We start from the raw sequence: 11,485 nt of genomic DNA, 5'->3' as shown, positions 1-11,485 counted from the left end.
AAGTGACTGGTGATTGGCCCAAGGTCACCTTGCCAACTTCATGGCTAAATGGAGACCTGCAGCTGGGTCTCCCAAGTCCCAGTCCAATACTCTCTAGCCCAGCTTTTCCCAAACAGGTGCCCTCCAGATGTTTTGGACTTTTAACTCCCATCAGCCCCACCTACCAGGGCCAAAGGGCAGGAATGCTGGGAGTGGTCGTCCAAAACATCTGGAGGGCACCAGGTTGGGAAAAGCTGTTGTAGCGTCTACAATGATTTACGATCCCTTCCGTGGCTGGCTTCCTGCGCTTATAACAGGCAGAAATCCAACCGGCATAGCAGTAGCCAGCATAGAGCTGCAACCATGGGGCAGGCTGCAGCTGGCGGCTGGCCGTCCAGGGCTCGCCTCTCTTTCGCGCCTGTGCGGATGTTGCTCTTGAAGGCGCGCACCACTTTGCGCAAAGGACCAGGCGGCTCGAACCACGTTGTCCCCGGCTGGGCGGGAACAATGGCAACCGAGCCCCGGTAGTGAGCTTCGGTGCTGTTCGCCCTGCCTCGCGCGCGCAAGGGCAGCGCTGCCCTCGCCCCGCCAGCGCTTCAGGAGCCCGCCGGGCGGTTCGCGTTGGCGTCCCCTCGCTCGCCTCTCTGGGGCTGCTCGGCGCAGGCCCCGCCCCCCGCTGCCGGAGCACGCCCGGAGCGGCCGGGAGAGGGACGGAGGGCGGGACGCAGCCAAGCACCGCTCGGAGGAGGCGCTGAGGCGGCTTGTCCTTCGAGAACGCCGGGAGTCTGCGGTCTCCTTGCTCGGAACCCGGGAAAGGCAACCTTGGAAGGCAACGGAAAGGCGTCACCTGCACGAGGCCATGGGTAAGCGAAGCGCGGCGGCTTGCTCAGCGTTGCCCAAAAACTATCCGGCTGTGGAATTCCGCCGCCGCCTTTTTCTTTTTAATTGTGTCTCCAGCAGCCTCAGGGACCGGCACCAACTAGCAGGACACAAACTTGGCATTTTTGAGTTTCTCCAATAGAGCTCGCTGCCTAAGCCTGGCATCCTCTGACTTGGGGAGCCTCCTTTCTCCTCCTTGTTGCAAGTAGGGGTGGGTGGTGACGGCTGACTGAGATGAAAAAAAGCACTCTGCACATGGTCAGTAGTGCCCTGTTCTTTTGTGCACTGGTCTTATTTTAAAAGGCGGAGGGGGGGGCGCTGAGCATTGGAAAAGTTGTGAAGGCTTTAATTTTGGTGAGCACCCTTGAGTTTTAGGAATGTAGAAGAGGAGCCCTTAAGGGAGTGGTGTCTGAGGCACTGAAATGGAAGTGAGGGGACTTGAGGAAACTAGAAAATGGGAGACTGAGAGAAGAGAAGGAAGTGCACTCAGCTGTCAAGAAGACTACCTCTCCCCTTAATATTGCAGAAGACCAAGCAAGGTCAGGTTTTAGCCCTGCTTGCTACAGATTTCCCTGCAGTCACTAGATTCTTGTGTCTTGCTTAAAGCTTATAATACAAAGCAGTCTGGGGGAAGACATGTATAAAAGCTTGGGCTACGTGATTTGTTGGTGCATGAATTTGAATCTATAATAATGCTCTCTGCTCCAATGTGTATGGTTCCCACATGTTCTCTGCACCCCTTTTTGTGTACATCTTTTTAAAAAACTCTTTCTCTACATTCTGAATGGTGGTTTGGGAAGGGATGGTTTCAAGACTGAAGGCATAAGTAAATCTCTTCACCTTGTTGAAACGTCCCAATACAGTGTCAGGTTTTCAGAATAATTTTGTTCACTGAACACAACTAAAAATGTATGCTTGGCTATAAGTCATCTGTCCAGGATTGCGTATTCGTTGAGGCTTGTTTGACTTAAAGCTTGCTTCATTAAATACAATCAATTGATCTGCTCTCAAAGTCACGGACCTGCTGGGTGTCCTTGTGAGAGAGATTGCAGTTAATTCTTTGTGAAAATGAACATCCCTCCCTCCATCTCCCCCCCCCCCCGTATTTGTAAACAGTATTTAACTGTTGTTAAAGCTTTCCAGTATTGAAATAACTATACACAAGAGTTCAGCTTTTACAGTCGAAAGAATATGGCAAAGATTTTACTAATGTATTCCAGCTGCAGACTGTCTTTTTTTAAAAAAAATCCCAGGGATTTGTTGAATGTATTTGTGAGAATTAGCCATGATATAGTTCTTTGTGACACGCCTACACACTTAATACTTGTACAGTCAGCAAAAAAACCCAAAAAACTGGTTAATGTACTGTCAGAGACAGTCCTTTGGTATATGTGGTCATCAACTAAATAGTAATAGCATATGCAAGATGTGGTGACTGATTTGTATTAATTGCTAATCTCACTTCTTGGGTGAGGGTCCATTCTTTTTGTGTGGGGTGGAGAAAGTGAGGCACATCTAGTTAGCTATCATAAGGATAGAAATGATGTATTAGACATAAGTCTCTGAGGACCTGTGACATAGTTATTTTACACCTTATTCTACATTTATGGTCAATAAATTCATGATATAGTATTGTGATCAAAGTTTTATCAGTATCCTAACAGAAATTTCTGCAGGAGATTTTTTTTTAAAAAAGTGTAATATTTTCTCTTTTAGATGTGGCTAATTCTATAAACAAAGCATAACCTGGTTATATGTGTAAGATGTAAACTGTGGAAGCAATTGTGATTTAAAGTGGATTTCTGGAGTGTGGTGATATTCATAATAACAGTAAATTAAGATGTAATATGCAAAATATAAAAAAGTTATTTCTTAGCTATTCTCTAGATCATAATTATCTTTGTTTTCTTGCCAGTAAGAATATTAGCTTCTTCCTCCTAAACTGTTTTGGCCATATAAACTTTAAAATGTACAAGATGTTTGATCTTAAAATAATTGGGATTCAACACAAAGATGGATCTCTGACTAAGCCCTTTTAGTTTACAGGGTTAAAATTAATTCTGTTCACTTCTGGGTAAGGCAGGGGTTTAAAAATAAAGAGACCTTTACTTTACACCTCTTAGGCTCTATCCTATACATTCTTAACTAGGAGTAAATCCTCTTGAACTCAATGGGACTTAATTCTCAGTAGAAATGCAAAGGCTTGTGCTGTTAAAGAAATAATCCAGCTGCTCAGTTTTCACTTTATATTAGCCAATGAACCTTATCAACACAAGGCTGCTATTTATCAGTTCATATCCCTGTGTTAGTATGCACATCCTGACGTTTGTGGTGTGCATCTGGTTTTAATTTAAATTCTATAACTACGTGGTATTGGTTAGCCAAAGCCAAAAGGGAAACTGGATTAGTTCTTTGGATGTACAATGTAAAATTAACTGACATCTGCACACTGCTTTTTGGCTTCCAAAATTTCTTGTGCTTTGGGAATGAAAATTAGGCCCCTGAATTACGATGTTTACTCAATTTTTAAAAAAGAAAGTTTATGTTAACTTTGGCAAACAATGGATGCAATAATCCCAGTTAAGTCAATGGTGATATTGCCAATTGCATTAAATGAGCTGCATTACACCTGCTGGTGTTGATCCATCTTATGCCCAATGAGTGGCTTTGGAGGGCAGATGCTAATTTTTACCTGTATAAAAACCACATATCCAGCCAATTCAGTGGAGCTTGGATGAGCATTATGATGTAGATGCATGTATTCAACATCATGCATGTATACATGAACATTGGCTGGATGCTCAGAAGGCTTACTAGTTTGGGCTTTGTCAAATGGACAGTCACAGGCTGTTCGTTCTGGAGTTCTTTTAAGACATTCTTAATAACTTTTAAAAACTGTTTATCATGCTAAAACTATTTCTGTTCATTCATCAAAGATTGTTGTCAGCAATCTTTGAGTAGTGTTTGCTTCTTTGCAGCTGTCAGAGCAGAAATGGGCCACTTAAAAAACAAAATCTAAACCTTAAGAGTATTGAACTGCAGTGGCAGGTCAGATAAAGTCTGCTACATAACTACCTCTTTCAGTGATATGCATCTCTTTGTCTAAGGATGAAATATTGGTAGGCAAACTATTAGCTGTGCAAACATATGCATATTTACTTGGAAGTAAGTCCATTATGTTCATAGGGTTTACTTTCAGGAAAGTGTGCCTAGGACTGCACCTGGAATGATTTTATTTTTTTATTGGCAGCCTATGATATCTGCTTAATTGTTTCTACACAGGGTTGAAAACTGATTAATTGTTAGGGAATTTGGAAGCCCATTTGTTTTATTAAGATGCATTAATGCAGTAAAACATTAAGACTTGAAATGTTTATTGACTGACTAAATTAAATCACTGGACTAGGCAATATTGAAGAATATTGATTAAAATGTAGGGGGGGAAAGGAGTCATAAAGAGTACAATCAAGATGATAAGGCAAGGCTAGGAGACAGATGTAAAATGTTTCCTAGTTCTGATATTGTAGCTTAGCTATTTTGATGTTTTCAACTTATATTTATGTTTAATATCATTTGGGGTAAACATTTTTTTAAAAAACAATTTTATATGAACATTTTTCAAGGGAAAAAATAACTCAAAGCTATCTAAAAAGAATTATTCTCTTGGAAATGGTTTGTGTAAACAACAAATGTGGAATAAGGTTTTGGGAGAGCTTAACCTCCAACTATCTCTGGAGGCTTATTTCTTCTATCAGTATTGTTGACAAAGCCAAGCTAGATGTGATGTTAAATGCATCACTTGAAGTTGCATTTTAAAAAAAGAAAGGTAAATAGCGGTTCGAGGAGGGGGGATTTTGGGGGGAATCTGGCATGTAAGAATTGGAGATTAACAATTCCCTTCTCTGCTCCTAACCTAATAAATCTCCCTGCCTTCCTCATGACTACTATTAGCTGAGAGTAGGGTTACAACCTTACAACAGATCATGGGACATTTCAGGGTTGTTTAATTCTCAAACAGCTCCTGCTGCCTGAGTTTGGACGACACAACAAACCATGGTAGTTAAATATTCAAAATGGCCACCAGCATGTGCTGCAACCCACCATGCCTTAAATAAGCTATGGTGGGCTGTGGCAATCATGTGAACCAGGTGATGCACATCTTAACCACTTTGTCTAGGCATGTGGAAGGTTGCATCCTGATGGTTTGGGACAATGGTGTGTTCAATGATGCTTCCCTTAGGAGACAAGGTCCTGTTCTTAAGTATGCCTGAGAATAAATGCTAAAAAGCATACAACTGTACAAAAATATATTAATGGGTGACAAACCAATGCATAAGAAATAACTATATAGACCAGAAAGACACTAACTGGTTCCCTAGGAGGATTTAAAAAGACAGTTAAAAAGAACAACACAGAAACAATAACAGAAAAAATCAAGTGAGATAAACAGAGGTGCACTGGAACAATAGGGGAGGCCTTGACGAGCCTTCCAGCCATTCATCCTGACCTTGCAGCTACTTACGAGCTTCGTGGCATTACTGGCATTCATCTTGATCCTGCAGCTACTTACATCATTCATTATGTGCTGTACAAGGGTTAATAAAGTGAAGTAGTTGTGCCATTTACTTTGTCACATTATTTCTTTAGTATGGAAGCAGGGAGATAGGATTTGCCCTAGCCATGGAGGAGGCAGATAGTCTGACAGTGGCTCAGTTTGGGCAACACAATAACCAATGGTGGTTTTAGTCATCAACTGTCAGTGGACTGGTCAACAGGTGGTATTTGTGTTGTCTATCAGGCAAAAACCATCCTACGATTGACTTTTTTATCCAAAAAATCACTGGAGAAATAGAACCATCTGCAGAGTTGACTTCTCGCACAACTGGTGTTTTTTGTGTTGTCTGAACTGAGCCAGTGGAGTTTGTGACCCAATGAGTGGATTTTTTCACCTGGCTACAGGGTTCCATGGCAAGAGCGGCCAAAACTGAGCTGGATGCTCTGCTATAGCTGACACAACTTACAGAGGCTGCTGGGATAGCACCGGGAGGACTAAGGGAGGAGAGAGGGTGGGGAGAGGGGCAGAGGCTGTCAATCAAATTTATTTATTTATTTATTTATTTATTACATTTTTATACTGCCCAATAGCCGAGGCTCTCTGGGCAGTTCACAAAAATTAAAAACATGAAGAGCATAAAAACAACCAACAATCTAAAAATACAAATACAAAAAACAATATAAGAAGCACAACCAGGATAAAACCACACTGCAAAAATTGATGTAGGTTAAAATATGGAATTAAAACAGCAAAGTTTAAATTTAAGTTAATAGGTGTTAAAATATTGAGAGAATAAAAAATAAAATAAATTCTGAGTTAACTATGGCTGACTTCAGATAACACTCTAATCAACTGGGGTGGGGGGGTAATAGGAACAGAATGGGAAACAACTGTTGGTTATTATTATTATTATTATTTATTTATATAGCACCATCAATGTACATGGTGCTGTACAGAGTAAAGCAGTAAATAGCAAGACCCTGCCGCATAGGCTTACAATCTAATAAAATCAAAGTAAAACAATAAGGAGGGGAAGAGAATGCAAACAGGTACAGGGTAGGGTAAGCAGGCATAGGGTAGGGTAAAACTAACAGTAGAAAGTAACAGTAGAAGTCTGCACAACATCAAGTTTTAAAAGCTTTAGGAAAAAGAAAAGTTTTTAGTTGAGCTTTAAAAGCTGCGGTTGAACTTGTAGTTCTCAAATGTTCTGGAAGAGCGTTCCAGGCGTAAGGGGCAGCAGAAGAGAATGGACGAAGCCGAGCAAGGGAAGTAGAGGCCCTTGGGCAGGCGAGAAACATGGCATCAGAGGAGCGAAGAGCACGAGCGGGGCAATAGTGTGAGATGAGAGAGGAGAGATAGGAAGGAGCTAGACCGTGAAAAGCTTTGAAGGTCAGCAGGAGAAGTTTATATTAGCATGTCGTCCGAACTCAGCCTATGAATCCACTCAACATGAGCCTCAACTACCCACAGTTGTGTAGGAACGTGTTGTGTGGGGAGTACCTACAAAGCCCCCAACTGTAAGTTGACCGCTCCACCCACCATTGACTATAGTCTTGTCTGAACACAGCCAGTGAGTTCACAGATTGCTGTCCAGCACAAGGTGGGAAATATTAGACATGTCATTGCCCTGTAATGGCCTAAGTTTTGAAGAAGTAGGAAGTTGCTCTTTTAGAACAAAAGTTCCCCACAAAAATATTTTCCTATTGAGGTTAAGACTTATTCTTTTCCCTCTGCAAGGGTGGGAAGACCTACTGAAATGGTTTACCTTTGAATGGATTCTGAAGGGCTTTGGGGGATTTTCCTAATGGCTGGTACTCCTGTTGAAACCCTGGTCACTGGGATGACCCGGCCAGTTGACATGATCACTCCCAAGTGCTTTCTCCCAGGCTGTTCCTTGGTAAACACCTGAGCTGAGGGCAGTGAAGCAAGATAGGAGACTGCTAAAATGAAGCTGGAGAAAGACTTGTGCTGAGTCCAATAGAGCATGGATTATGGCTCACTATCAAGCGTGTTCTGTGAGGGTGACAAAGAGGAATTATTTTCCATTACCATTACATCTTCCCAGTGCTGTCTGTTGGAACTTTTTTTCAGTAGTTAGAGGCCTATTACAATCTGCCACTGAGAGAAGATGGTGGTACCCGGCTGTGAGATGTTTGCAAGACACTTTGAAGATAAAGTCACTCACATCTGTCACAACGTAGACTCCAGTTACTGCAGCTAGATTGTTTTGCAATATTGGTGCTTAGCAAGAAAAATCAATACAAATGCTCAATGGTAACGTAAATAAATGTTCATCAGCAGACTACATTAAACAAACTGTCCAGTTATGGTAAGTATTAGATTGTAGCCTGAATTTAGTTCAGGAGAAGTCATGATATAAAAGGCTTTGCAGTCTTGCTTCTTGCTTTCGGAATGCTTACTGTGCTGCAAAAGCATTCCCAAGTTTTTTAACTGGAGAGTGCTGTTCCTTAGCTTTTAACATGTTTTTAAATTATTGTTTTAATGTGATTATGTTTTAATTACGTAACATTTTATTTGTATGATGCAACTGTTAGCTGCCTTGGACACAATTTATAAATAAAATAAAAAGCAGAAAAGATGGAAGGAGTTGCTACTAGGACACTGTTTCCTGTAATGTGTGCATACATAACACCCTTTCATGACAGAGAATTGTACAACACAGTTCCCCTCCCTAAAACATGGGAGTGGAAGAGAGCCAATGGTTCTCCAGGCCAGATCCATCCCAGGGCATGAGTGGGATATTTCCCAGGCAGCATCAGCAGCAGTTATCATGCATGTTCACTTGGCTTCCCATCCATGAACTTTTGTATGGTTGTGTCCCAGTGCTCCCCACTTTCTTTGTGCTTGAAGGCTGTGGTACCTTCTCAGTCAGATCCTGGGAGCCCAGCAACTGCCTCTACTGTTGTCAGGGTCATTTCTCAGGAAGGGAGAAGACAGAATTTGCCCAAACTTTGGATCCCTCTTCTTTTTCATGCTTCAACAGTGGCTACTGAGAAGGGCCCAACCAGGGCCATTGCTTGACAGGAGAAGCAGCAGTAGTGATGGCCCCACCAACTCTCTCTTTCCATTCTTCCTTTACTTCTTCCCTTTTCCCAGAGCTGTTCTGCCTTTAGTGGAATGGAAGAGCTGTGGCTCAGTGGTAGAGCATATGCTTTGCATGCAGAAGATCCCAGGTTCAATGTACGGCATCTCCTGGTAGAGCTAGGAAAGAATCCTGCCTGAAAACTGGAGAGCTGCTGCCAATAAGTGTCAAAAATACTAGGATAGATGGATCAGTGCTTTAATTCATTTGCCTGGTTTGCATAATCTCCATGAGTTAAACAAGCCAGGCACCATTTGCCAAATCACCCACCCAACAACAGCCCATGGGTTACTTGAGGTTTGTTTCCCCCTCTGACAAGCCATGCTGCCTGGGTTTGGATGACATGATGACAAGCAGGGCCCTCTGAGTTCACCAAGCCCTGCTCCAAGGAGCTGGGCCTGGTGAGCGCTCAGCAAAGCGCACTTTCCAGGGCCTCCGGAAACTGTGCACTTCCCCTGCATGCCATTAATGTGGCTGGGGGGATTGCACACTTTCCAGAAGCTCCAGGAAATGCACTTTGCCTCCCCCCCACTCCCCAGTGCCAGTCATGGCCTTAAAGGCCCTCTTAACCTTGCATTAGAATGGAGGGAGAAAGTATGCAATTTCCCCAGCCTTGCTGTGTTAATGGCTGCTGCCAATAATGCAGCAGGAGTACACAAAGAGGGTGTAGGTCAGGGTGGAACCACACCCGATTGCTCATGAAAGGTTGAGAGCAGTTGTGCGTGGGCCTGTCCTGGCACTAGGTGCATCTGCCTGGGTCCGTGAGGGCCTGACGCGTTGACATCCTCTGGCCTTGCGGGCCCAGGCAAAATTTTGCCCCAACGCTAATGACAAACCGTGCCCAGTTGGGTGATAAGTGAAATGGTGCCTGGAATTATTTATTTAATCCATGGTGATTATGCAAACTGGCCTAGTGTAAGGCAGCATCCTATGTTGCTATTACTAGCCAACACTCCTTTTTCTAGTGATGGCTAGTGTTTTCTTCTGTCTGTGAACCGGCTATGGGTGAAGCACACTAGGAGAGCCAAGCCCCGCTTAACCAGCCTGGTGTGAGAGCAGCAAGATTCCAAGGATGTGAAAGAGAAAGATGGAAGGGAAAAGAGCTGCCATCTCCACATTCCCACCCACCCTCACAAAGCTCCTGCGTCTTTAAGTAGCTGTGTTTTGGGAAGAAAACTAAGAGAAGAAGCTTTCACCCAGCAGTGCAGCATTACCCTTGGAAAGAGTGTCATCAGTCCAAATGGGGAGAGATGGCAATGCTCTGTTAAATACAAAGAACAATCCTTTGGCTCTTGACCTGGAAACAATAAAAGACTATCCACTAAAAACTACACATCTAGATGTTTAGATCCATCCCCACCAAAGAGGGGTAGCCGTGTTAGTCTGTTGCAGCAAAAGCAATGAAAAGTCTTGTGGCGATTTAAAGGCTAACAATTTATTATGGGATAAGCTACAGTCCTCTTGTTGTTTTTATCCTATTTTATTGTTTGAGCCACCCTGAGAGCTATAAGCACACATACAACAAGGAGGGGAAGTGATGGATGAAGTTGGAGCTTTTACTTTTCTGCTTTTTATTTGTTTGTGGTCCCAGATTCATTCCCCCCCATCCCTATTTTTTGGGTTATGATAGAGAAAAGATTCCTCAACTTCATTGTAAAGCAAGCACTGCTGTAGGAAGAACTTGTGCCAGGGGAATAACTGGATCTGGCTGCCTGTAAACTGTTCATGTGTTCTTAACTTCCCTTTCCCCACCTCCTTTTTTCAAACTAAACCCCGTTACATGCATGAGAAACAATCTTGTAGCCAGATTCCTTGGCAAGAGAGCTACTAAACTGAATAGGTCTTGAACCAGCAGAACACGGAGGTTTTCTTGAGAGAGGAGGAAATGAACAGGCCAATTCTCCTTCCCCCCCCCCCAGACACCCCTTTTAAAGGACATAGCTAGAGAATACCAAAGGAAAGCTGATTATGCAAACATCAGCTCTGCATCACAGACTCCTCTTCTGAGAAGATTAATGCCACTTTGTTTTTTAAATATGACAGGCACATTTTAAGCAACCATTTGAAAAGGTAACTTCAAAAGAATCAGCTACATTTTATTTATGTATTTTCTTAAAATATTTCTTAACCACTCTTCATTGAAAGGATTCTAGGGTGGTGTACAAAAGTGTGGAGGGAAAAAACACCCCCATTCATATAAATAACAGTAAAACAAAAACAACCAAACAACTCCACAGACCTTTTCCCACACTAATACCCATAGTGGGATTTAGACTGTTGATGAGAAGTTGGGTTAGTTACTCATTCCATGCACAGATGTTCAAGAACATACTTTTGACTGTCTGGAGTAAGGGCTTCTATGTGCAATTTAAACTGGGGAAAGAAAGACAAATGTGTTTGTGTTTAAACTCTGCTTTCTTCTTCTGAACAGCTGGAGGCAAATCCTGAAAGAAAAGCAGCTCTCTTTCTTCCTATTCAACTGTACATTTTGTCCAGGCAGGATTAAAAACCCTTTGTGAGACTCAGTAATGGTCAAATCTGATTAGTATTGGTCATTATAGCTGGCTACATTTCAATTGTGGGATCTTTTGGCCCATTCCATTCTTTTCATATGTGTGTTACTTTTCTGATTGACATGAAGATATTAATTTGTAGTCCCTTACCAAAAAAACACAATAATCTTGAAGTTTATTGCCTTTTTAATTCCAGTTCCTCCAGATATCATCTGAATGATAAAACAGTTTGAATTTCTTTCACACAGAAACATATAGGTATTACAGAAACTGAGACTACTAAAGAGTAATTCTACAAAGCATTTACATGCTCTCATCTGATGAAGATAGTGAGAACATTTTTAAAACTGTTATTCTGATAGTCTATTCTTGCAGTATAGTGAATCATGATTCTCTTTAAAGTTAAGGATGGAAATACAGCGATCTGCAGTGTTTTATATTCGGAAAAGATTGTAA

The 11,485-nt window shown here is 42.3% G+C and overlaps 1 protein-coding gene across 1 annotated transcript in view; it reads left to right on the top strand.

Annotated features, from left to right (window-relative positions):
• The first annotated feature begins 741 nt into the window (after positions 1–741).
• The window catches only part of GPM6B (glycoprotein M6B), a 117,210-nt gene continuing 106,466 nt past the window's right edge, over positions 742–11,485 (top strand). Inside the window, exon 1 of the mRNA XM_063126392.1 lies at positions 742–842. Coding sequence (XP_062982462.1) covers positions 839–842 — 4 coding nt within the window. The 5' untranslated portion in view covers positions 742–838. The remainder of the gene's footprint in view (positions 843–11,485) is intronic.

Source organism: Elgaria multicarinata, chromosome 5, assembly GCF_023053635.1.
Source record: "Elgaria multicarinata webbii isolate HBS135686 ecotype San Diego chromosome 5, rElgMul1.1.pri, whole genome shotgun sequence".
In the NCBI taxonomy this organism is placed as follows: domain Eukaryota; kingdom Metazoa; phylum Chordata; class Lepidosauria; order Squamata; family Anguidae; genus Elgaria; species Elgaria multicarinata.
The sequence above is the reverse complement of the archived record's forward strand: the minus strand, read 5'-3'. Positions and strand labels throughout refer to the sequence as shown.